The 27,094-nt window shown below is 41.9% G+C and overlaps 1 protein-coding gene and 1 long non-coding RNA gene across 2 annotated transcripts in view; one reads left to right on the top strand and one right to left on the bottom strand.

Moving 5' to 3' along the window:
- The window catches only part of DSCAM (DS cell adhesion molecule), a 467,719-nt gene extending 449,973 nt beyond the window's left edge, over nt 1-17,746 (top strand). The window contains exon 33 of the mRNA XM_040585109.1: nt 16,824-17,746. Within this exon, the coding sequence (XP_040441043.1) occupies nt 16,824-17,164 (341 nt within the window). The 3' untranslated portion in view covers nt 17,165-17,746. The remainder of the gene's footprint in view (nt 1-16,823) is intronic.
- Nucleotides 17,650-26,366, bottom strand: LOC121084040. Its single transcript, XR_005826559.1, has 2 exons — nt 26,285-26,366; nt 17,650-17,869 (listed from the first exon to the last, which is right to left on the bottom strand). It is a non-coding gene; the product is annotated as an uncharacterized LOC121084040 (long non-coding RNA).
- Nucleotides 26,367-27,094: the final 728 nt, after the last annotated feature.

Below are 27,094 nucleotides of genomic sequence, written 5' to 3'. Positions count from 1 at the left end.
GTTTCATGTGCTTTGCTTTTCTTCTCCCCTAACACAGTCTCTTTCTTGTGCAATGTCACTTTCCAGAACTTATGCCTCCTCCTTCCTAATTTCTGATCTCACTTTTTAAGCTGCCTGTAATGCTACCTATTGCAATGAAAGGTTTAGAGTCTGTAATATGTAGTATTTGTTTTTCAAAATAATCCCCAGCAATTATAAGGCAGTCTCAGAAAGACTGTAAGAACAAGTTATTTTTATAAATGGGATATTCTGAAACTAATCTACCCCATGGCAAAGCTGCAACTTTACTCAAGAAAAGTAATGATGGAATTTACTGGTGAAGACTTTGTCAGCCATAACTGACTGAGCTATTACCACACTTATTTCTTAGCTTCATGCCACCGTAAGTGTTTGGTATGAGCAAGCAAAATGTTAGACCACATGAGGCTTTGCTTCAGAAGACCTTCCTGTGAGTTTCTGAGGGCATCCCAACTCATGTCACTGTTCCCTTGCTTTTCCTGAGCATCTCATAGGATTCTTTTGTACCTGTATAGTCAAGCCTGCTGATCCAGCCACCTGCTTTGTCCAGCACGCAGCATTTGAGACCTCAGGTTGCTCCGAATTGAGATAGTTAATGATTAGGAGTAGGGAACTTGAATTCTTTTTTGGTGGAGGAGGAAAAAGGGTAATCAGGATTCAGTGACTTGTACCCTGGGGGCTGACATCAACCTGCTGTGACATTCCCAACTTCTACACCGTTTCCATTCAGAAATTGAACCAAAACATTTGATCACTTCATCAGCTTGAATTATATTTAGATGGCTCATCAGATGTCTAGGCAAGCTTAGTAATTGGTCATTTCTAGCACTATAACTGTGAATTAGAACTGTCTTTTCAGAACTTCTACACATTACATACAACTCTTAACTCTGCAATTAGTAATGCATGATAATTGATTGCCTTATATTCTAGCCTTCTAAGTCTTCTGATAGACCTTTTCCCTTCCAGTCAGCTGGTGCTGCAGATAAACACTCAGGTCAGCAGTCAGAACTGCCTCTGTCTACTGGATTTCTACACCTTTTTCCTGACATTTAGTTTACAGAAACAAGAAACAGTTTCATGAAGTCAGCTCAGACATGGGAGCTAAAAATGCAAGGATTTGGCCATGAAAGAATAATGATATTTTTTTAAACAAAAATAGAGCAATCATAATCATACATAATGTCACAGTAAATAGTAAATAAGGAAATAAAGTGACTTTGGCATACTGAATCTGAGGCATGCACCAGGACTTCAGAATGATCTGGATATTTGGAATGGTTACTCTTTCACCATTCAGACTGCCAAATGTATTACACTGTTGTAGACATCTGTACATTTCAGCTGAAGTTATTCCATCACAGAATCACAGAATGTTTGAGGTTGGAAGGTCCCTTGGTCATTTGGTCTAACCCCACCTACTCAAGCAGGGCCACCTATAGAAGGTTGTCCAGGACCATGTCCAGTAGGGGTTTGAGTGTCTCCAAGGATCCAAACTCCACAACCATGCTGGGTGCCAGAGCTCAGTCAGCCTCACAGTAAATAAATGTCTCCTAATGTTCAGACAGAGCCTCCTGTGAGCCTCAGTTTGTGCCCATTGCCTCTGGTTCTGTCACTGAGCACCACTGAAAAGTCTTACCTCTGTCTTTGCACTCTCTCTTCAGGTATTAACGTACATTGATGAGATCCCGCCTGAGCCTTCACTTCTCCAGGCTGAACAGTTCCAGATCTCTCAGCCTTTCTCATAGGAGAGATGCTCCAGTCCCTTAATCATCTTAGTGGCCCTTAGCTGGGCTCTTTCCAGTAGCTCCACATCTCTGTTGTACTGGTGAGCCCAGATCTGGACACAGGACTCCATGTGGGGCCTCACCAGTGCTGAGGGAAGCATCACCTCCCTTGACCTGCTGTCAACACTCCTATGGCAAGCCAGGTTAACAGCTGGCCTTATTTGTCATAATGGCACATCGCTGCTTCATGTTCAACTTGATGTCCACTAGGCCCCCAGGGCCTTTTCTGAAAATCTGTTTTCAAGGTGGGGGATCCCCAGCATGTACTGATGTTGGGTTGTTCATCCACAGGTGCAGGACTTTGCGTTTCCTCTTGTTGATCTGCACGAGGCTTGTGTTGGCCCGTTTCTCCAGCCTAGGAAGGTTCCTCTGGATGGCAGCATGACACTCTAGCGTACCATCCACATCTCCCAGCTCTATGTTATCAACAAACTTGCTGAAGATGCACTCTGTCTCATCATCCAGATCAATACTGAAGGTCTTAAACAGGGTCGGACCTAGTATTGACCCCTGGGGTAAACCACTAGTTACTGACCTCCACCTAAACTTTGTTTCCCTAATCACTATCTCCTAGACCTGGCTGTTAGCTGGTTTTCAATCCCCCTCACTGTCTGCTTTTCCAGCCCATAATTCGTCAGCTTTTCCATGAGGATCTTACAGGAGACGATGTCAAAAGCCTTATTGAAGTCAAGGTAGACGATATCTGCTGACTTCCACTCATCTACCAAGCCAGTAATTTCATCACAGAAGGTTATCAGGTTGGTCAAGCATGACTTCCCCTTGGTGAATCCATCCTGACTGCTCCTGGTCACCTTCTTGTTCTTCCTGTGCCCGGAAATGGTTTCCAGGATTAGCTGCTCCATCACCTTTTTCCAGGGATGGAGATGAGGTTGAATGGCTTATAGCTTCCTGGGTCCTTGTTCTTTACTTTCTTGAAGATAGGAGTGACATCTGATTTATTCCAGTCTTCAGGCTTTTCTCCCAATCACCATGATAAATCAGAGATTTTTGAGAGTGGCCTCACAATGACATCTGCCAGTTCCCAAACACTTACAGGAGCATTCCATCAAAGCCTATGGACTTCCATTATGTCCAGTTTGCTTAAGTATTCCCTGGCCTGATCCGTGTCCGCCAAGGGTAAGTCTTCCTTGCTGCATACTCTTCCACTGATTTCTTGTACCTGGGATTCCTGAAGGCTGGTCTTGCTGGTAAAGACTGAGATAAATAAGGCATTCAGTACCTCAGCCTATTCCATGTCCTGTGTCACTAGGTTCCCTGCTTCGTTCACCGGTGGGGCCACATTTTCCTGGCCTTTCTTCTGTCACCTGGATACTTACAGAAGCCTTTCTCATTGTCTTTGACATCCCTGGACAGATTCAATTCTAGTTGGGCTATGACTTTCCTAACTACATTTCTGCATGCTGGGACAGTGTCTCTGTATTCCCTCCAGGTTACCTGTGCCTGCTTCCACCCTCTGTGTACTTCCTCTTTGCGTCTGAGTTTTGACAGGAGCAACTCGTTCATCCACACAGGCCTCCTGGCATTTTAGCCTGAATTTCTGCTCATTGAGCTTGGAGATGATCCTTGAATATCAGTCATTTTTCTTAGACATGAAGCTACTTCTAGTTGTCTGTACAAGCATCTGTAAATGTTTTCTGCATCATTGTCCTGATACCAGGCCAAAACTTCCAAGTATATAGAGAAAGTGTTATTAAAGAGTCTTCAATAAAAATTATTTAAGGAATCACATTTTTCTTAAACTTCTAAAAAGACATAGCTACAGGAAATGGAACAGGAAAGTAAGATTATTTTGTGTCTTATGCATCCTTGCATTCTGATCTTTACAAATCCATAGACAGATTTTTGGAAGAAGATGAGATTATTTGTAGATTTTACTTCAGCATCAACAGTAACATCATTATATTTCCTTTTACAATAACATATTCTAAACCACAAAACAAACTGAAATCGCTGCTTAACAACAGCTTCTGCACAGGTTCCAAACAAATGAAAGACTGGATGCAGAGTCCACATGGGTTTTGGTGGACTCCACAGAGCTGGCAGACCTAACCCTCCCTGGCTTTCAAGCTGCCCCACTGCAGATGGTGACATTTCTCCGTAAGCCATCAGAATAGTAATGTGTCCCAGGAGGCAAGAGAAAATGGAACCAACAGACATATCACAGCAGTATTTTAAACATGTGGGGTAAATCACATCCTTTAGAAAAGTGGGTCTTCATTTCCTAATCGCTGTGCAGTGTTAATATTCTTCATGGTATAAAAGTGATGTCAATACATCGTTAGCATTGCATCTTTCCCAACAGCAAAACTCCCAGAAGTTTGGGATTATGATTGCTGTTCTCCTCCCCGCATCTGTCACTAACTGCAAGTTTGGTTAGTGAGATCACGGCCTCAAGGAATAGGCATACTGGGCAATCATCTCAACAGTATACTAGGTCCTTCCAGATCAAAACTGAGGCACTTTTTCATATTAATATTCAGAAATTTCCCAAAGTTTTCCTGAGAGGTTGACAAATGACTCAGTCCTTCATCCTCCAAAGTTGTCATTCAAATCTTGCATTCAGAAACTGGGTGGGACAGAAACTGGGAAGAAATATACTCTCTTTCTACCTCCCACTGTGCCATCAAAGAGACTGTAACGTAAAAAAGTGGAAGACAATTGTAGAGGTTGGGAAAGTTTTATAATAATCTTTATCTTCTCTGTTTTAAAAATGTTAACCACAAATTAGGTTATCATAACAATTATTCTTAACTGCAATAAACATTGCAGTAGCAGTTTAAAAATATATTCCTGTTATTATAATTTTAAATCTTGCTAATAACCTCAGCCAAGAAGCCTCTTGGGGGTTTTTTCCTCTCTTTACTCCTAAATTATTATGCTTGAGAAAAGAACAGCTATTAACTGGGAAATATTTTGATATTTCTGTGCTTTCCAAGTGCTATTATGTCTTTTTTGTGGACAGACCACTTACTTGTGTCCTCTGGCAATGTAATTTATTCTTGGAAGAAGTAATATCTGACCAGTGCTTGAACAGGGATACCTAGAAAGTTTTCATCAGGTCTCTTGCTATTTGCAGAAACCTCCTTTTCGTAGGGGAACTGCCAAACTCAGACCCCATATCATATTTTTCTCTGATGATAATTAGCCCTAAAAAGAACTTCTTCAAATATATGACATTATCCTTACGGGTTATCTTGACCCGGACCAGGTAGAAACTTGTCTGCCTGATGTCATAAAACAAGTGCAGGCTCATTTTGACAGTCCCACTTCCTAGCTTGTTTGGAGATCACATTAATATATAAACCCAGAAGGACTCAGTGCATCTTAGGTACACTTCCAGAGAAGAGATATCATTCACTGGGTATATCAGACTAGGAGATTTTTAAATGCATTTAAAACATCACAAGATTTTGTGTCTCAGAACCTCCTCTACAAAATCCCAGCTGATGAAAAAAAAAACCAGCTTGGAAAGAAACCTGCATGTGGGTGGGGAGAAAAGGCAGTCGCAGCCAGGCAGACTCTGAGAAAAAGATCTTCCAGATACTGACTTCACAGCCACAAAGATGGCAAGAACATCCCATTCCTCCACAGGGAATCTGAGTGCTTTCCTTGGTCCTTATGCTGGCACAAAGCAGGAGCACCAGTTTTCTAAGCCCTCGCTCCACTGAAAGCATTTTCCTCCTGCTGCCCTTGGGCTTTTGGTTGATGTGCAAGGGCAGAGCTCCATCCTCTGTCTGCCAGCCTTCCTGCTTGACCTCTGTGTCCCAAAGGAGGAGATGTGGCCAGCCACCACCGCCTTCTGGAAGCATCCTGAGGACAGGTCAGGCCTACTGTCAGTCAAGCTCTCAGTAAGCAAGTATGGGTACTTCTTTGGTCTGTGTCAGGCACCTAAGTCAAGCAGCCTGAGTCTAGCACCAAGCCTACTGCATATTTACTAGAAAAGAACACTGGTCTAACCTCTCCAGCTTTGCTGAATGAGCAAGTTCTTTCAGTATTCAGGATGCTTTAATTAGCATTCTTGACCCAATTTACAAATTTCTTGCTGCTTTGACTAATCCTGCTGACTTGAACGGCGAAGTCTTAGCTTGTAGACAAGACTTAATCTACAGAATGCAAGTACTTTATCAACTAACTATATACAAAGGTCCCTTAAAATAAGTCTGGATATTATCTGCAGTGCATAAACATTATTTTAAATACCCATGTCAAGAAACAACTCTTCTTTTCCAGTATTCAGTCACTACAGCTAAAAATAAGCTGCTTAGCGTGGTAAGAAAAATACGAACCATGCACTAATAGAAAGCACAGTGTATTTCCAATGTCAGCCCTGTAACCCAAGATGAGGAGTTGTGAACTCTTTTCCACTGATCTATGAGTTGAAGGTTGTAGGAGTTATTTCCCTCTTCTACTCGATGCAGACAAGTGCAACATAGTGATGGAGTCTATTTAGATAGTCTATTTGTATTGAAAAGTTGCTGACAGTGCTCTGTAAGCTGTAGCAGTAACTGAATCCAATAGAAATTTGGCCACTGGGGATTCAGTAATGGCTGGGACTCTTGACTTAGAGCGTCAAGTTCACCTTTTGCCTCCTTTTCCCATGCCAATTATATTAATCTGCATTGACTGAAAATGGAATTGTACAGTTCCACAGTTTCCAGAACCAAAACTGAATTTCTTGAATATACAGGGGAATCTATGCTTGACCTCGTTTTGTTCAGAAATGCCACAGCAAATTACGAAAAGGCTAACATAGGGATCATTTTCTTTTTTTAGTTCTACACTTGCACTATCTGGTTTCAAATACAATAGAATAAACATATATAAATATATATGTGTATACATACTACATATATAGAGTGTATATAGAACAAAGAAGTTGCCATCCTGACTCCATAGCTGGAGACCAGGCACAAATAACAGGCTGGTGGGAAAACAGCAAGACAGGCAGAACAGTCGTAAGTGGGAAAAAACCCTTCTTTTCCATGTTCTTAACTGTAGTAAATACTCTTAAAATGTATATTAACTTACTTGTATGTATACTTACTTAAACATATGTGACATATTCTGAAATTGCTCCCCTAGATGAGCGTCTTTAATATTTCCATATTAAATACTCGGGTGCCTGGAACACCTTCTTTTTATTTTCTATTGCTCTGTTGGAAAACTAGGAACAGATCACAAAGAGACAGACTGTGCCATTGGCTTCTTATCATAGAAAAGGCACATTGGTGATGACAGTAAATTGCCTTTATCCTGTCTCAGGGTTTATTTCTATGGAGAATCAGGAGCTTTTTCTTCTGCTGCTGTGAAAAGCTGAATGTTCTACAGGGATGAAATACATTTAATTCCGCATATAATTTGACGTGACTACATACTTGAAATCACTGGCTTGCATTATTTTTCTGGTGGATTTACAGAGAGGAAGGTTCATATTGCAAGTTTTTTAACTTGCCAGTACAACAAAAATGAACCTAGAAACAGGCTCATGTCAGAAGCTAAAATACTCTGAGATCAGAAAGGAAAACTATCATTTGTGTGAATCATGACGTTAAGCTGGGCAGCTGTTTGATCACAAATACAAAGTTTCTGTGCAAATGTAACGTGAAGATTCCATCTTAGGTAGTGTATAAGATGTCTGGAAGATTAATTGATGATAAAAGTAATTTAATTTTTTTTACAACTATCATCTATGGATCAGTGGTGTTAGGAAGATTTTTGGGGTTTTGTTTTTTGTTTTGGTTTTGGTTGTTTTTGTTTCTGTTTTGTTTTTTTTTTAATTAGAAGAAATAACTGGCACCAGTTCCTTAAGAACTCTGTAAGGAGTGTGTGGCAGCACAATTATCTTTTCCTGTTGCTAATTTATTTGCTTTTTTTATTTGAAAATTAACATTGGCTTTGGAAAAGTACAGTGTCTAAAACTGTGCTGGTTTGTGATAAATACTATTGGTGGTTTTTTCCTTTCTTCTAGATTAAAAATTGCATGTTAAGGGAAACACCCTTTCAAGAATACATATTTCCTATCTTCGTATTACAAAGTCTTTCTTACTAAAAGTGATATTTTTGAAAAATTTGAATTTAATTTTGTTTTTCTAAAGCCGATTATTTGCTTTGTGGTTTTTTGTTGTTATTTTTTTTTCATAAGATGCAACTATTAAAATAGACTACCCATGTTTTCTGTAGGTTTGGAGGCATTGTATTCAACTGTAGTTAGTGGAGAGTTTTATGCTTAAAGCAAGGATTACATTTATCAGTAAATTTTCAGCTGCTTTTATGCGCTTACAGTCATAAATGCAATATTAAATTTCTAAAACTACCAGAAAATGTTCCAAATCAAACCAAAGATGCTGTGTCCACTTCAATTAAAATAATAGATTTGTAGAGCAGTTAAGAATCCCTATCTTAAACCTCACTTCTATAAAAATTAGGTTTCGCCTGCTCATGCCATTGTAATTTTGAAAATGTCAAAGCATTTCACCTTAATAGTGTTGAGAAACAGTGTATGTGATTTTTGCATGGGCTTACAGTCTGCCCAGGGTAACCAGAAGCAGTTGTTTCCATATAGGCAAGAACTGATCTAGCCTTGCTTTAAGGTCCTTGAGGTCATCTACAGTTGTTAGTGCTTTAATGGGCTTCTCACACAGCGGGCTCTGCTGGCTTCCTCTGTGCCAAGAGGACCTGAATGTAATCGGAGATCTGTAGGAGAACAGAGAGACTATGGCATCGGAAAATGTAAACCAAACCTTACTTGCAAGAAAGGCCACGCTTGTGCTATCTTTTGAAAGCAAAGTAGAAATGGGTATCAATAGAGAAACAAACTTTTGTTTTAACAGTACATTCTTAATCTGACCATAGTGATAGTCTTTGCCATCCATGTAAAGGCTTCTTTATATGCTGGCCTTTAAAGCACAGCTGTATGTACACGCGGAAGTATTTCAGTATTGTTCAACTTTTCGTGCCAGCATGCCTTATTTAAATGTGAAAGCTGAACTTCTGGTCCTAGTGGATTAATTAACAAAAATGCAACGGTGCACCTCATCAGCATCACTCAGGTGATTCAAACTGATGGACATGTGGAGACCGAGTTACAGTAACTCATCCATGAATAGATCTTCAGCAGAGTAGCAGCGCAGCAGCTGCACTTACATTGGTTTCCTTGTTGAAGCCTGGCCTCCTGGTAACTGTTAGAGTGTCACGCTCACCCATCACTTTGACACAGTCAGATTTAGCTGTGAGTTCACGGGTATGGTGCAGAGCCTGTTGAGGTTGGCAGAGTGGCCTCCACCGATTTCACTGAACCACAAGTATGGTTTGAACTCCTCACCTCTCCTGCCTCTGTGCTGAAGCTAGGCTCCCAAGATGTCCCAGGAATAAACCTGTGAAGGATGCCAATTTCCATGGAGTCACAACGGAGTTACCCCTCAACTGAAGTGATGTATAATTGAACAGTTTCTGTTCACTGCACCCAGGATTGGCAAACAAGTCTTAAAACGCCAGCATTGCTGACTGGAGGCACCTGAGCGAGAGCTGCCGCGCGGCTTTCCTAGCTCAGCCAGTGGGCAGGAGAGGGCTGTCTCAGGGCATCCTTAAAAATGTATGAAGCAGCTTGCGTGACAAAGTGACGGAAAGGCAGAGCTCCCGCACTTTACTTTTCTGTCATCATTTCATTATTTATTAACAATTTTTCTGACTTTAGTTTTGGAGTGCATATTGATTTACATGGTGAGGCCTCTTACAAGATTTTATAACTCAAAAGTTGCATTAAATCCTAACAGAAAGGCCTCGGTTCTGCAGGTGCACTGGCCCTGTGAGGCTAACATCCACATGGCATCTCCACAGGGTCTAAATCTATTCGGCCCCTGGCATTAATCAGTTTTTCCTTCCTTATACCACCAGCTCAGCAGCACAGAGGCCCTTAAAAATACGTCAGTTCTCCTTAAAGTTACTTCTGAAAGGTACAAAGCATCTGACAGGTCTTTTAATAGTGCAGCACTATATGAGAGACCAAAATTTTGCTTAGAGAAATACGAATCAAAAAGATGCTTCAATTCCTCTTTTGTTAGACCTTTCAGGAGGAGGTAATAATGCGATAATCAAGTCTCCTGGCATTCAGTTAGACAGATGCGCAGTGTGTTATGTTGATGTAGTACAGATGTATGATCTCGGTTAAACTATAGCAGTCATGCTTTTGCATTAAGACACATTGATTAAGGACTTTTTCTTGGAATTAGAAGGCTTAAATCTAAATAAAAAAATTAATCACTGTTCAGAAAAATGATCCACATTAGTTGGAATCCTCATTTTCAGTCACTTAAACTTAATCTCCAGGAAGTATAAATCAATTTATAGTCTTCCTGAAGTCAATATATCTACCCTGATTTATACCAGTAGCAAATTTGGCTCCTGAACTACAGTTTTGCTGATACCCTGGTGTTTCTTAAGAGAGAATTCCAATGATTGTAGGCAACAGCAGCTGTTGCTTTTGTTTTGTTGCATGAAACATATCTGGTATTTTTAATGCTTTTATGAAAATGCCAGTTTTAACAGACCGCAACATGCAACATTTAACTAGGTGTTATAGATCCTCAAATTATCTATGAGGATGCAGTTTTCATGGAGAAAGAATAATGAAACTTACCAGTTACAAAGCACAGCCCTGCAGGGATGATAGGGAATTTTGATTTCTCTGTGTAGAAATGGGAAGCTTGGCATATTTTTCCAAAGTGTTTCAGCTGTTTCCCATCTATGTGATCACAAACATAAACTGCAAAGACATGCTTTTATGCCATCTGCTGAAACACCGTGAGAAGCCTAAAAGATGTAATGGCGTGAAACAAAGCCACGAAGGGCAGGTTAGCAGCTGAAATGCATCCAGGCTCGTCCTTGGCCTTGTTTACATTTCGCGTTCAGCAGGTTTAAAAGTGTCCCCCAAATGCTGAGCACGTCGATCATTTTTCTTGAGCAGCCAAGTAGAGGTTGAAGCTACCCTGTGAGAGCATGAGCCTGCTCTCCCAGCAGCTTCTTCGTTAAGGAGAAAGCTGTGCCCTGCATGCTCCCGCCTTCCTTTGCCCTTCTGCCGCTTGGCTGCTCACCAAGACCGTAATCTAAGGGAGTGAGTGGAGCTTTTGCCTTTTATTCTGGATCACCTTACAGAATTATTAAATCTAGTTTTTGTGTGGGAAAAGTGGGCTTAGAAGTAACCTGTGAGCTCCTGAACTTGCTAATGGTGTGCGCCTGTTGACTGAGTGAGGTGCGGTTCCCATTCATTTCAGCAGTCAGTAATTTGTGTGGGGAAATTTCACCTCCATTTCCATTACCCATCAATGCTGGCTGTGGAGACTGGAGCCCTGTTATTCAAACCATCCTTCAGAATTTTTTTATTGTTCAGTTGTGGCATTTTAATGCAACATTTACAAGAAAATAATAATTATAAAACAAGGAAGATTGGAAAGGCAGTTCCACAGTGAACATATCCTGGGGGAGTGGAAATCGTAACAAACACAGGCATAAACTAAAGCCCGCCTACTGCTTTCATTCTCTTCATTCCATGATCCTCCAAGTTTCCAAGAAGTATCCACCTAACCCTTCAACTGGGTGCTGAGTCACGGGAGGCACCAGCTGCTCCTCTCCCCACTTTGGGGCAGGAATGACTCTGCATCTGGAAAGGATCCCCTTGCTCCCATTTGCAGCCAGTCACTTTTCCTGGCTAACCAGGCAGGAGGGCAGAGCCGGTTCTGAGCTCTTCACTGAGGCACCACAACGCTGAGACCTGTATCAGCCAAGCAAGGAGGTGCAGGACTGATCCTCTTTACCTCCCTGCTTGGCTGAGCAGGACACAGGATCGAGGTAACCAAAGAGTTGGTGTTATTGCTCATTAAGTGTATGTATAACTGATGTTACAGTGTGCTGCAAGCCTTGAAGGTCTGACTTTTAGCCTGCTGGGGTGGGAATGATTGCAGCACAGTGCAGACTGCTCTGCAGGTTCTGTGCAGGACACATGGACAGTGAGGGAGCACCAGCAGGTTTCAAACACTGACAGCAGAAATTGTAAGAAATGTTATTGCTGCTATCAGTCTGGCTATAGATCAAGCTGCTGCTAAGAAAGCTTTGCCTGCTAGCTTTTAATGGTGTGTCAGTTTTGGAAGTGACAAAGACCTCTGAACATCACTTGTGCTCTTTTTTTCATCAGACCTCTCACCTTAGCCTTGCAAATCCTCTACACTTTATTTTTTTCTAACATAAAGGAAGTCTGTTTCCTAAAAAGAAGCCTGTATAGGCAAAGGCTTCACTGATGTATTTACTGTGCTAGTGAGCTGGAAAACCCCACTAAACTTTTTGATCAGCATAAACCTGAACTTAAATCTGTCAGCAGCTCTGTCACCCTTGGTTCCTTTCAAAGGAAAGCACAACATCCCATCAATGCTTCCCCTTCCAAATTCAGGACAAGACAAGAGATGCCCAGCATAGTGGTCTTCGCCGGCCCTTGAACACCCTCCAGCACTGCACAATGTCATGAATAGTTTTATACTAAGGTCCCAAATCAACATAACTACATCAGCTAGGCACCTTACCTGTGCTAGCAAAGCGGTACAATTCAATTCTGGCATGATCTCTGATCCCAAGTGCATCCTTAAGCACTTTTTTACCCACTCACCTGTTGAAGTAAGCTGTGCGAATGCCTTGTTCACCCAGTCTTATCCTACCTTTGTTAAATAAAATGTCCTGTCATAGTCACCAATCCTACTTTATGACCTTTTCTAACATGAGGTCTCAAATAGCATGGAGCTTCCTTCACGTGGGAACTGAAACTTGAAAATCATCATCATTGAGGGTATCTGTGTTGGAGTGTTGTGAAGGCAAATTTCTTTTGCTTTAGTGGAAGTTATGATTCATGAGAAAATGCACACAGCTATCATAATAAATAAAAATAAATGCTCCCTTTTTGGTAGAATGTGTTGCTTATGGTAAATATCAGAATAAGTTACTTTTAGCACTTGTTTACAAATATTTATTGAAGCTAATATTTTCTTAAATGTACTGTACTAAATAATTCATTAGAGGGTTGGCCACTCAGAAAAAAAAGGCTGAGGTAGCTCTGGCTTAAATTGCTGCATTCAGATTTGACTGGATGTTTATTGTTTGTGTACAAACTCAATGTTCCTAAATACAGCAAATTTCTCTTTTTAAAAAATGCATCAGAAAACTATAGTTTTGCATGAATGCATGAATTATTTAACATGCTCATTTGCCGTGTTCATGCACTTGAAAGGTTTGCTTTCATTACTTATAAGGCACATACACAGCTGAAAAGAGGTAATTAGAGCATCAAAGGCAATGAACCATCCTGAAACTTCATAATGCTTTGCCTGAAAAAGATCATAATTCAGCTGAATAGGAAGAAACAAAAAAAAATGTCTGCACAGTTGTATCCAGAAGGATGAGAACGAAAGTCTTTCCAGGTAGCTCTATATTTATGGCAAGAGGCTTTTAATCTTCGCATAAATACCTTCAGAACTGATGTAGGAAAGGCCAAAGTGAACCCCTGTGGTTACATTTCAAAGCCTGTGTTTTCAAGTCAGAAACACATTAGTGCTTATAAATGAAAGACTTTTTTTCATCCTATGAGACTGTTTCAATCCTAGTAAAGAAGAAAAAGTTCCATTCTCAACATTTTTCTTTTCCAGTTATTTTAATAATCTGCTTTGTTTTATAAACAGTTGCAGGGAAAGATGCTTCTTGCAGATAAGAAGGAGCAGTGGCACTTTCTATGATAGGAAAATGTGTACATCATATCAAATAGAGTGCTCTGTGTAAGCCATGTCAGAGATTGTGCATTTTGTATCCAGCTTTGGAGAACAAGTTACACCCTCTGGTTTCTCATTACCGCAATCCTGTTGGAACTTCGCCCCCAGACATTTAGAAAATTGCAGTAAAATGACTGCATATTGTTTACACAGATTATTGACTATGCTTTCTTATGTAGATTTAGGGAGGAAAAAAAGGCATTTTTTTACATAGCCTGAAGGTCTTAAATACACATGAGAAATGTCTAGACAGCAGCTTCATCTCTATAAGGTTCAACGCTCATCTTTTTTATAGTTCATGCATGTCCATCACTCTCAAGAAGTAGCAATGTGTTGAGATACAGAAGTGGCTCTCTGAGGCAACCATGGGGGACTGCCAATGAGCCATGCTCCAGCTTCTGCTCCACACCGGCTCCTTCCTGGAAAGTCGACCAGAAAATGCAGTAGTAAGAGAGAAGGCATGTGAAATGACCTGGCTGGTCTTAATAAAGCAGTGGGCATTGTGCCACCTGGCAGCAGGCTGTCATTGCCGGTGTTAAGGGTGACAGACATCTTCAGGAGAAGGCCTGTTGTTGCGGGAAGTAGGAATGGGGGTGCAGTGCAGAAAACCGGTCCTCTTCTGCTGGGGCTGAGGGACCCCTATTTCACATGGGGGGCAACTGTGGGAGCATGAGAGGAACTGCCTTCTGTCCCCAGCAATCTTTCCACACCTCTGACAAGAGGGAAATATAATACTTAGGTATTACAGTTAGTCATAAAGTTTTCACGCCTACTCTTGCAATCTCAGAGGTGTGCTTCGCTGCCCGCCTTCGCTGGGGCCCTGACAGTGATAACCCACACCTGAGGCAGCCAAACGAAGGCCCTCAACACCTTCGTTAGCGGGCAGAGACAGGTATGTGGGGGCAGCATCATTTGCTCCTACACTCTTGTCTCTGCCCCATGGGGAGGAGTGGGTAGCGATAAAGCTCCTTATTTAGGATACTGCGATGCTGCAAAAGATACAGCCACAGGGAGCAAGTGATACAAGCGTTTCCCATCCAGGCTGTATCCTCCCTGCAGCGTGCGGGGAATGGTCTTTGAAGAAAACTGCCCCCACAACTGCATTTTGGAAGGACTTGGTCCAAAAGGGAACCCAGCAGCAAAGTAACGGGATGCAGTGTGGGCGGCCAGGGCATTGGGATCTGGGCACCAAGGGGTCAGCAAAGCTGTTGGGCAGCATAGACGTACCCACGGGCATCTCAGTTCAATGCCTGTAGTTAAGTGGAGCGAGTGGGTGCCTGCCTGTGCCTGCCAGTTCATGTGTCCGTATCCTGATGTACTTTACTCCAGCAGCAGGTACGCTGCTGTCTCAGCTGAAATAGGTCTCATACACAGAATGCGTTTGGCATGAAAGGTACTGTAGAAAAATAAGGTAAATGAGTAAAACAAATTAACATTACCACAATTAATTTTTCAAGTGGCAATCAGTATGATTATAAGCACAAACCTCCCCTCTCTCTCCAACCTTACATAAATGTTGCCGCATTGCATGTCATCTTGAGATACGTACATCTTATTCTGTGGGGGTTAAATACTATGTACCATGCACCTCTGTTGGAGATGTAGCTAGAATAAAACATATGGTGTCAGACAGTGTCTGGGGGATTTCTGTAGGAAAAAGCAGTCATTCTGTCCAAATGGAGCTTCTCAGCAATTCTCTCCCTGTGACCTGAAATTATGGATAGAGCAGATGCTGTTAGTCTTTTAGGTAAGATTTGCAGTGGCTTTATTTACATGAGAAATCAAAGGACCTGTTTTATTTTAGAGCATTGGACAGCTTTTAGCTTGGTTAGGAAAAACAAAATTGCTATACATTGTTTTATTATGAAGAAATGCTTTCCTGTTCTATTGTTTATGCCACTGTCACAGGTCAGCCTTAATTTCTGCTGCTGTAAACAGCTCACGTAGACAGAGGTGTAGTAGTGGCAAGAGTCTTCTATTTTAAACATTCAGGATGCATCCCATGTGTAGATAACTGTCTATAGAAGAGACTATGGTTTTGATATGAGCCATGAAAAGGAAGCTATATACCTGCAGAGGACTGTAAAGAGGGGGGGAATACTGTTTTCAGTGCACTTGTAACAGTGCTTTTTTTTTTCATATATATGTGAGGTTACACCATCAAATACTTTCAGCAGGGAATGTCATTATGTCCCTGATTGCCTCTCATTTCCTTGAAGTACCTTTATGAATGCCTAACAGGCAGGCCTAGAATAAATAAGCCAATCTAATTTCTGTAGCGGGTCTAATACATGTGAAGATAAATGAAAGGTAACATTCACCCCTGCCTAATTCCAGGCAGAAGGTCCAAGACACCTGTTTGAATTCAGTAGCTTTGCAAAGGCAAATCCTCTGGACTGAGTAGGCTGCCATCACCAGGCTCACATAGAAATGCCCAGGAATCAGGGGAAATAATGAGTAAGGGGTTTCCTTGACAATACAGAACAGAAGGGAGGGTTGATGCAAGAGCTAGGGTGCCAGCCCCCATGCATTTTCTTGCTCAAAACAGTGGCATATTGATGGCCATAGTGGAAACAAATCATTAGTGATTTAAACACAATGGCAGGTAAATGCCACTATATTAGGACAAGAATCTTCTTGTGTTTTATTCAGAAATCTCTTCAAAACTATAGCCTAACCACTCATGCATCCATTTTTAAAGTGATTTGGTTATTCTGCTCTAGACTGGGGGTCATCAATTGCAGTTGTGAAGGGTTTCATTTAAAATGGAAAAGAAGAAAAGGAAATCTACCAAGCCTCCACATTTTCCACATTTTTACAAATGAAAACTGAGACCTTTTCTGTTAAGATTTTGTGAAAAACATCCTGGTCTTTTCATTTTGTCTTCTTCATGCTGTGAGTGCTTGTAAAAGACATCGCACTTCTTATTATAGTCATTCTATTATAAAAACAAATATCAATAGTGAATTCTTACGGGTCTGCCCAGAAGGAGGTTGTTGACTCTTGACTCTGTAAGATCATGGCATAGTAAATGGCTGACCAACAATATATCAACTACAAGTGCTGCAGCTGGATTGATTACAGATACTCCTCTTTGGTGGCCAAATCCAGCACCTTTACTCCCCCAGCCAGTAGGTGAACATAACACAGCACATGACCGTAAGTAAGGACTTATTTTTCACTTTTGCCTCTGCAGGTGATCTCATGCATTTGCCACCCTACCTTAGGATGGACTTTTTATTGAACCGTGGTGTGCAGGGCACGAGCAGAGACCTGGGTTTGGGGCAAGCCTGCTTGGAGCCGCAGAAAAGCCGAACCTTGAAGCGTCCCACTGTCCTGGAGCCGATACCCATGGAGACATCCTCCACAAGAGAAGTACAGTCATGGCAACCTGGTGCTGTGGCAACGTTACCTCAGCGAGAAGGAGCTGAGCTAGGACAGGCAGCAAAAATGAGCAGCTCCCAAGAATCCCTGCTGGACTCCCGGGGCCACTTGAAAGGAAACAATCCCTACGCAAAATCTTACACCCTGGTATAACAAAAAGAGCATGGCTGGACAGTGGCTGTAAATATTTACACTGAAAAAAAAATCCAATGAAAGCTACCTTTTTTTTATTGAATTCCAATATTTATAATTAAAGAAGAAGATTGCCAAAATATTTGACAAAAAAAAAATAATAATATGAACAACAGACAGTGCAAAGACTCTCTTGCTTTTTTTCTGTCTGAGTGTGAGCTTCATCTGACTGGACATCTGAATTTTTGGGTAAAAGAGTCCAGTTTTCTGATCTTCACAAGCGTTTGTTTTTACTGATTTTCTACGAAGTGCATGGAGACTTAACTAAAACATTTTAACTGGATGTTCCATCAGACAAGAATCAAAAGGGAAAAAATCACAAAAAAAAAAAATCACCCTATTTGTGAGTTCAGCAGGAGCATTGATTTGGAAAAAACAAAAAGTCTTGTCATGTTTGCACTTTTTTTTTAAATTAGAAAATGAGTCCTTAATTGTTTTTTGTTGTCAGTTAGGATGAGTGATGTCAATGGAGTGAGGGGGTTGATTTGTTTGGGTTTTTTTTTAATATTAATTTAATGAGACACTCTTTGCATTTTGTCTATGCGAAATAAAAGGGTCTTCTGCCTTTATTTGTCACGTCTGCTTCCGTTGCCTTCTGCTGTACTTGGTTTTCTGTAAGTGTAATAGCCATGTCAGAACAGCACTCTGAACAATGTCTTCTTGTACCTTGGGCAGAAAAGGAAAGTGAGGGTCATACCTTTAGAAAAAAACTGGGGTTCACTTACCTACACCTTTTTTTACTACCATGGGGCAAAGACCCAGAACGGCACAAGTCCCGAGTGCTCTGAATCAAACTCACCTGGGACTCTCTGCATTCACTTTATCTGCAACCACGAGGCTTTTGTTCAGCTTCAGTATTTTTTGGATCAGAAGAAGTGTGTTGATGTTACTTTACTTATTCCTTAGGAATGGACCTTTAGTCCGTTTGGGAGCAGTATTCACAAAAGTTAGTCACTTACGTAAGGATCGGGGGGGAAAAACAGCTTTTCCCATAATGGGAGAAAGGGGAGGAAAAAGTTATCCCTGGTCTAAGATCAATGTGGCTTTCTTTAGAGGAAAAATACCTTTTTACAGGGGAGCTGTCAGCTCATATTACTTTGTTGCATCTTTTGATTACATGAGAAGCAATATTGCTTGGTTTATACAAAGCATAAATGATTGAATACTACAGTTGGTGGGTTTAATGTAACAATGTTTGAGCTGTCTTGCTAAGTGCCTCCTTGTGTGTGTTCTGGCTACCTTCATGTGCCCTGACCAAGGGAATACGGTGCAGAGCATCCCAGATTAGTGCTAACACGAACACCCTGTTCAGCACTGGCTGGAAATATTAACTGAAAGCAATAAAATTCAGTACACTTGAGCAGGCTGAGAACCTCCTGCAGTTTCGCTGGCTGGTGACAGTGTGGGCACTGCTAATTCAAGTATTTCTGCGCCGTGCTCAATTCAAGTTGTTTTAAAATAGAAAAAATGCAGTTATGTATAATTGTTTCATAACTATTATTAATGTCGTTATGCTTTTATAAGGGCACTAAGTTAGCAAAGTACTTAAGTGTCTTGAAATGAATCAAGTTGTACTTGCATCCTTAGCTCTGTCAAGCCTAAGTGCTAAAGTTCTGCAAAGTCCTACAGAAGCAGCCAAATGAAGACATCCTGGAGGTATGAGCTTCTTAAAGACCTGCAGAGGAGTGCTGATACGTCACTCGGACAAGGAGCCATTTCTTATCTAGTCTGCCTGTTTGACCAATATGGTGATAAAGCACACCACCAAAAAAAAAAAACCTGAACAAAAGAACCAACACCCAACCTTTTACCACCATTAAAAAAAAAAATTTAAAATTACCCATGAAGTATTTTCAAATAGAATGTAAAAACTATGCGTTGAAAAACAATTTACTCATTTGCTTTGGTTTGTTGTGTTGGTTTTTCTCAATAGAGAAATATTTTGCTAATAAGAACCTAATTTAAACATACAGAAAGAAATTACTATTTCCCATTGAAAAACTCTACAGAAAACTAAACTTTTGTTGAAGATTTCATTTTGGGGCAATTCAGTTCTTTTTGATTCCCACAAGAGTCTTTCTGCTGTGCTCAGCTTGAGCTAGATGAGGCATTAGTACTGCATTTGCAGATAAAAATTTATTGTCTGACTAAACATTCAGGAATTTTGAGTCTCAGGCCACTTTCATCTTCCATTCTTTCTCATCCTCTGAAAAAAGGTGAAAAGCTTTTGGGCAAAATTGAGGCTTGATCCATTTGTTCCTGTGGCTCTTGGCTGCCCTCAAGCATAGGGATGGTGGGTCCTGTGGCTGCGATCCCCACCAAAACTTACCTTCAGTGACAGGCAAGAATGAGTGTGCAATGGAGGGACGACATACATACATTTTAATGTGGTGACTGGAAATATTCCAATATCTCCCTAAATCTATGTTCAGCTGACAATCTGGAAGGTGCCAACTGTCGTGACTTAACAAGACTCTTCATTTGTATTCAATATGCCTGGTAATATTTACCCTCCTTATAACGTGAAGATGCCTTTGGGGCCGCCATATTCAAAGAATTTCGTGGCAAGTCTCCTGCTGATTAAAATCAGAGTGGAACTGGGCTGTTTTTTAAGACGTGGAGGCTCAGACCTGCAGGGTGTCTGGCTTTGTGCCCTGGATCCAGCCAGCTCTTCAGTACGCATAACTATAAATGTGTATGGTCCCCCCAGCTTGAGCGTTTTATCGGCTTTTGAATCTCCAAAGAGCACTGGAGCGGTAGAGCTAGTTAAACATGTAACAAAAGCTTTAAAGAAGCGCCTGTCCTACTCTCCTCTAGTCAAGGTTCTCAGATCAATACAGCTGGGAGCAGTCAAGTCCCCACAGGATACATTGGTTCACAGGACCAAGATGAGAGAAAATGTGCTGATGTGTCTCTACCAGCACCATTTTAAAAACTTTCCTCTAAAAGAACCATCCAAATCCAAGGATCCTATATATCTGCATCTTGGCATGTGTTATAGTTCCCCCATTGCACCAAATGCCACCTTGGAAAATATTCGTGAAAGTGAAAATAGTTGGCATCAGCATGAGGTCTCAAAAGACAAGCCCTAAAGTACCATAACATCAAGGTATCAGTGCAGGCACATCTTGCACAAAATGGCAACTCCATCTTAGTCTTGAGGGTGATGGGACACTTCAAACGATGAATTTAAGAGCTAAAATTCTTCCCTGTCTTGTCTGCTAAAAATCACACCTCCTTAGAGAGACTCATTCTTTTTCACATTATACTTTTCCCCATGCCTCAACCTCAGCTAACCCTTTAATGATTCACAGATAGTAATTAACTCTCTTTTTGTCTCAAATGAGTTAGCAACTCCCTCACTCCTGCCTTTTCTAAGAACCCTTTTATCCTTCTTTATTCCATTACTGTGTCGCTTAAATTGTATAATTAACACAATTACGTTAAACTCAGTACAGTTTTTCCCTCCCCTTGTTTTTAGGTTGGAGTTTGCTTTTCCTATTCAGAACCAAAGACATTTTGACTGTTTAAAAGTTTGTCTATTTGTCGATCATTTTTTTAACCAGGTGAGCTCCATAGCAATGTTACCGTAGCTAAGAGGAGTTGGAGTTATAAGGAAGGTATTATTACACCAAATAACACAGTTGAAAAACAAATTTAAGCAACTCTGGGCTACTGTTTGGGACAAATGGAGAGTCCAGAGGAGCTTTTGTGCAGCCAGGTTTCCCACTTGCCCGGGCAGCTGGGGGGATGATACCTGTCCCTGGCTTGCAGGTGGGTGAGTAGCAATAGGTCTTTACCTAATTCTGTGCATAAAGTAATTTGGAGTAAATGTCTTCAGACTTTGATGCCCAACATCCTTTACCTGCACAGCCAGGCATGTATGAAGAGGGTTTTTTTGCTTGGTTGGGCCTGGGGATTTTTTTGGGGGGGAGGTGTTGGTTTGGGTTTTTTTTCTGAAGACATGAACAGTGAAGAGGTGGGATAAAGGGGGCAGCTGGGAAGGCAAACTCCGCCAGCACTTTATTTTCCTGAGTAGGCTGAAAAACTCTCTCAGAGAAGGGAGCTCACTTTTAAAAGAAAGGAACGGTAAAAGGAAGAAATAAAAGCATACAGTCTGGACAGCCCGTTCATAGTTTTAGTGTTAGTCAGGTTATTTTAGGTCACAGCAGTTGCTTAATGGGCTCTCATGGCTGACTATGAGACATTCCAGCAGGGAAAAGAGAGTGCTTTTCACCATTAATTTTCTCTAAACTTGCCTGAGCCTCCCAAGGGGAAACCTGACCACCTTCCCAGAAAGAAAATGCCTCTGCGGGAAGTGCACCAGCCCAGCGCACACTGCGAACGCTGCCGGGGGTCATGCAGTGCGCTTCCCTGGGTTTTTATTTGTACTTTCTGAACTATTCTTCCTTTTTTTCACAATGAATGTTATGCTCCTTTGATTCAGGATTTCGGGGCAGAAAGGTGTTAGAATTTACACAGAAAAGATCTGTAACTATTTTCAGGGCTGACAAGAGCCCTGTATGCTTCCCAGCAGATCTTCAGTATTGGGAGCATTTGGTACAACAGCTCCCCACCCTGCCCCAACCTCCTCCTGGCTCTGCTTTAAGTGCCTCTGCCCTCTGAGGTGAATGGTTTTCCCCTTCACAGGCACCCACTGAAGGTGGTTGGTGCTTTTCAGGCCTGACGGTAGGTGAGGGGACAAGCGTCAGGGATGACCCTGAGCATGGAGCTGGCTGGACAAAGCCACAGCAAGAGGCAGCAGCTTTCCTGGCTGTCGGAGCAGTTGTTTGAACCTAAAATGATGACCTGTGTCTCTGCAATGTGTTGTCAGGAGGAAGGCTGCTGCAGGTATTTGTTCTGATGCTGCTGGACTGAAAACATACACACAGAATTTCTAGCCAGTGACTTTATTTATTTTTTTTTTAATGGGAGATATATACACACATAAAAATGTCAAAATCTCTGGGACTGAGTGTGAAAGAAACTGGATCCCTACCCTTGACCATGGAAGAGTAATGCCAAAACCAATTTCTCAGAGTACTGAAACAAAACAATTTGCTTTGAGATAAACTGTGGAAGTTACTGGTTTTACATTGAAACTGCAAAGTTTTCATTCTCCAAGTCTGTCAGAAAGAATAAAAAACCCCCAAACCCACAGTTCAAACCTTTTGTCTCTTTAATTGAAAGCTGGTAAGATAGGTGTTTCATAAAAGGACATCACATAATGGTGAGGTAATAGAGAAATCCACAACACAACTGGAAAACAAGGTGGAAAACCTGGAGAAATGTCATCATTAAGGAAACGTCATCAGACCTGTAACATGCAGTAATATGATTTTGGAATATCGCCCAAGTTCCGTTAAGCTCTGCACCTGAAGTTTTTCCAGAATGCTTTCTTTAACATTCCAGTCCTGGTGGGATAACAAAACTAACCTGATTCAACAGTTTGATAGAGAAATCAATGGTTCCAGTGCTATTTGTAGTGCAATGGAGGCCTTGGGTGACATGGGGAGGGAAGGGAGCATTGTAGCCAGGGGCTCAGAAATACCAAGCATGCACTGAAACATGTATTGTGATAGATCTTCCACCAGCTAGAATCTGGCTATGATTGATCCTGCAAGCTTTTCCTTAAAGAGAGCACACCAGGTTCACAAAGGGCTTGAAAAACTTCTCTCCCTCGCATCCCCTTGGAGGCTTCATCCTTTCTTCCCATCCTGTCCTGCCCTCAATTTTCAAGGTTGCAGGAACTCAGTGTGGCTGCCTCTGGATCCTAGGGAACATCTTCCTTCCATCTCTGTTGGCAGCATCCCCAGCATCTCCTAGTCTCTCATGCCACAGCTCTCATGCTGCTCGTGCCACAGCTCTCATGCTGCTCCAGCCACCACTGCTGCCCCACGCTCAGCTGTTGCACCCCTGTGGCATGTGCCCCTTCCCAGGGTGGCCACCACCCTGATTCTGTAAAACCAGAAAAGTCAGACCAGGGGCACCCTTGCATCCAACGCAAGTCCCAGTGCGCACCATTCTCAAACATCTCAGACCCTCAAGGATGGAGAGCTCAGCTCCAATGGATAAAGCTCAGTCCAGAGCCTTGAAATCAAATGTCTGTCCCGCCTGTGGTGCCCAGCATGCCTGCCTTACCAAGGGCTGCAGCTCCCAGCCCTCCCTGGGGGTTCACATCACTCTCGTGCCAAGAAAAGAGCTCCTGTTATGCTGGAGAGGACAAATAGTCTGGTAGCATTAAGGACCTCACCTCTGTTCCCAGGTGGGAGCAAGTCTGCTGGAGCCTGTTTGTCCCTTTGCACACCAGTGTGATGGTGGCTGATGCCTGACTGTCACCTCCTGTCTGTCTGGGCAGCCAGTCTGGCAGGGAAGTGGGAGCTCTGTTGTATTTAAATAACATTACACCAAAAGCACGAGGCAGATATACTTTTGTTCATGAAGAAAATCATTAGAGGACTGTAAGGCTTTGCTCTGTACCAGTTTCTTCACCTCTGTGTAATTGCTCCAACATTAGTAATAGTAAAATTATATGCTTCCATAAGGAAATTTAAATTAAATGTAACCTAAATCAATTTGAACTTTAAAACACTGAGCTTGTACCACCTGTCTTTCCTACAGAACAAATTATATTTAAGCTCCAAGGTCAGGAGCAAAGAGAAAGCTTAATTAAAGTTGATAGCAGACTACATAATCACACCTGAACCTACATACAAACAGATAAAGTACCAAAACCCCATTTATTTTATTCTGCTCTCATTGCCTGGACTCTAATAAGAGATTTGTTTTAAAATGGCCACAGCTTCAGCTGCATTTCATCTTACATGTACAGAAATGAATGGATACCTTGGCAGGCTGCTATCCACCAACCACAAAAGCTCATTCATTAGTCTCTGACATGTTGGGCCATAGCTCTTTGCAGTTCTAATTAAATCGTCATCCTTGAAGGTGAACCCTTTACAGTATTTATAAGCAGAATCACCTCAGGTGGAAGAGCTGTGAACCAAAGCAATAGGCGACACAGAATTGATGAGGTGCTGTTAAAAATAACTGCAGCTTTCCCATCAATTCAAAGAGAGCCAAGACAAAACGACCGAGAGAGGGTGAAGCTGGTTTCAGGGCAGACTTCATTTGAGGATGACTTGGGATTTAGCAGCTAAAAACCAGTAGATGCGACCATCCAATTGCACATTTTCTCCCATGGGTGGCTTGCAGCATGCAGGGGGTTTTGAGATTTACACTGCTCTTTGCTGTCCCAGGGCAGGAGTACAGCATAGCTGAACATGGTTTGCCCAGACCAGAGGGACTTGATCCACTGGGAACGGGTGGGATTGCAGATTATTTCTGGTCAATCTGACATTACAGAGCCATCTGTTACCTGCACCATGAGTAGCTTTTCTGTGATTATGGTGTGCAGACCATAATGTCTGCATAATATGGGTGCATGTGTGTACCCATACGTGCACACACACTCTTTGTCACCTGCACAGGGAATGCCAAGATCAACATGAAAGCTTCCATCACAACCCTTTCACTACCACTGCATTGCGCTTGGTGGAAGGGAGCAGGGAAAGATGCTATAGTGCCACGAAACCACGGCAGTCAGCCAGTTCCAGTCACACGTCACTCTCAAGTGTTTGTCTTAGCTGTGCACGGGTGCATAGGCAGATCTTAACTTTACATGGCCCATCCTTTACCAAACATTGTTCTATCCAGGAAACGAGTCCTGGTTATTTTTATAACCTCATTATTTTATTCTTTACTTCTCACAGTAAAGAAGTTGAGCCTCTTAACCCATTCAGGACAGGAATACAAGCCAGAGACTCAGGGCAAATGCTCAAGTCAAGGTGAAAGTTGTCATTTACACTAAGGACTAGAAGAAAAGAAAAAGAATTGGATAAAGTCTGAGTGCTAAAAAGTGCTCTGCATCGACCTTGAAAGTACAGCAAAGCCGTGACTCCCTCTTTACAGCTGTGAACTACTTTTCAGGCATTCATGTACACAGGAGGTCCCTGGGATCTGTACGGAGTGCAGTCCCACCCCTTCCTAACATAGCACAGCAAAACCACGTGCATTTCTATAGGTGGCACCCAGAGCAGATATGGAGACAGTCAGTGTTTGCTTCCTCAGGAACATGCTGAAAGCTTTATGCCAAAGCTGAAAATGCCATGAAAAATATGTTTGTTCAAAATCCTGCTGCTATTAATTACGATTATTCTCAATAGACTTGTTTCAGCACAGCCTGATGATTAGGGTTGTCACTGGAAAAGACCACTCGGGGGACCCAAAATTTTCATGACAGTCTCTCATTTTCAGTAACATCCAGCATAAAAACAGCCTGGTCTCCTGCCAGTTCAATCAGTTGGCCCTAGATAAATGAGAGTAACCTGAGTCTGAGGCTCTGAGCCCACAAACCATCCACTAAATCTGGCCTAGGCACCCCACAGCATCTGCCTGCTGGTAGCTTCTTTCTCCTGGATTCAGGGTCCAGCAGAGGTTTGTGAGGATTCAGCTCCTAGGTGGGAGCTTCGAGGGTCTCTTCCCAACACCAGGGCAGATCCTCACCCTTTGGGTGACCTTGGCAGCTTCCCTCAATTGCCTGGAAGCAGTCCCAGCCACCATCTACACCCACAACATGCTGGAAACAGAAAGAAAACATTTGGATTTAAATTTTTTAAACTTACAAAAAGAAAGGCAACCTTCAGAACTTCTATTCTCCTGATAAGACGGACATTACCCTTCTCTGCCCTGGGAGACAAACAAAAGCATTTGCAACACACACAATATCTGAAGAGCAGAGAGTGGGTTTAGCCACATCCAATGATTATCACATTTACATGTTTTCTCCATGCTGCATTGTCTGAAAAATGGAGCAGCCAGGACAAGGCTGGACAAGGACCGGATCTCAGCAGGCTTGCTGAATTTAGCCAATACTGAGCCCAGGGTAAGAGCAACTTGCCTAGTGCTTCTGTGAGGGTTCCCAGAGGCTTGAAATTTTGTCATGCAAGTTAGCGATTGCTCAACTGACCAGGCAGCTGAACCAGCAAAGCAATGGGCTGGTGCTGACCTGTTTGAACTTACCAGAAAGCTCAAGATCTGTAGAAATCAGGGTATATCCCAGCCCCCAGGGCAACTTCCAAACACACCAACAAAAAACAGCTCCTGAAAGAAAATGGCATGTTACCTGTATGCGAACGAAACAATTTTTGACACGTAAGCTCTGGAGCAATCTTTAGATCTCAGTGATGAACATTAGTCTGGACCACATGAGAAAATAGCAAGTCTTTCCCATTTACCTAGCAATATTTTGACTTGTTTCTTATAGGGTCTGATAACAGAAACTCATCTCCAAAGTCTCCATAGTAAAATACACACTTAGGTCTGACTAGGTCTGACAGAACAAAATCTTTCCTACTTTTACAGTCACTCAAGTCTCAAAGACTCTAGTAGGGATTTAGGATAAAAGAAGCAGGCAGGTAAGTGTGCAATAAGAAAAGTAAGTGGTCTGCTTGCATAAGAAAAAATGACAGAGACCAAGTGCTAAGACCTTGGTCAAATTTGCCACAACTTTAAATGCACCAGGTCTTGCCACGTAGACAAAGTTATGCACAGCTGATCTCTTTATCAAGATAATGCCTGACAGTACAGTTTCTACCTTTTGCAGTTTTAATCAAAACTGAAAACTTCAGCATTTAGTAATAGTAGCAGTGTCAAATACTATTGTGGCTGTGACAGTGACATGATGTTGCCTCAAAGATGTCAGAATATTAAGGTCAGACATATCTGAGTTCTTCATTTAATCTTATTCACGCTGAGAAGTTAGGACTCCCCCCTCTGAATAGGATACAGCAACATTTCTAGTACTAAATACTCAGGAGCTGTATATCTCGT

The sequence above is a fragment of the Falco naumanni genome, chromosome 2 (genome assembly GCF_017639655.2).
Source record: "Falco naumanni isolate bFalNau1 chromosome 2, bFalNau1.pat, whole genome shotgun sequence".
Taxonomy (NCBI): domain Eukaryota; kingdom Metazoa; phylum Chordata; class Aves; order Falconiformes; family Falconidae; genus Falco; species Falco naumanni.
Note: the sequence above shows the minus strand (reverse complement) of the source record. Positions and strands in the feature narration are given on the sequence as shown.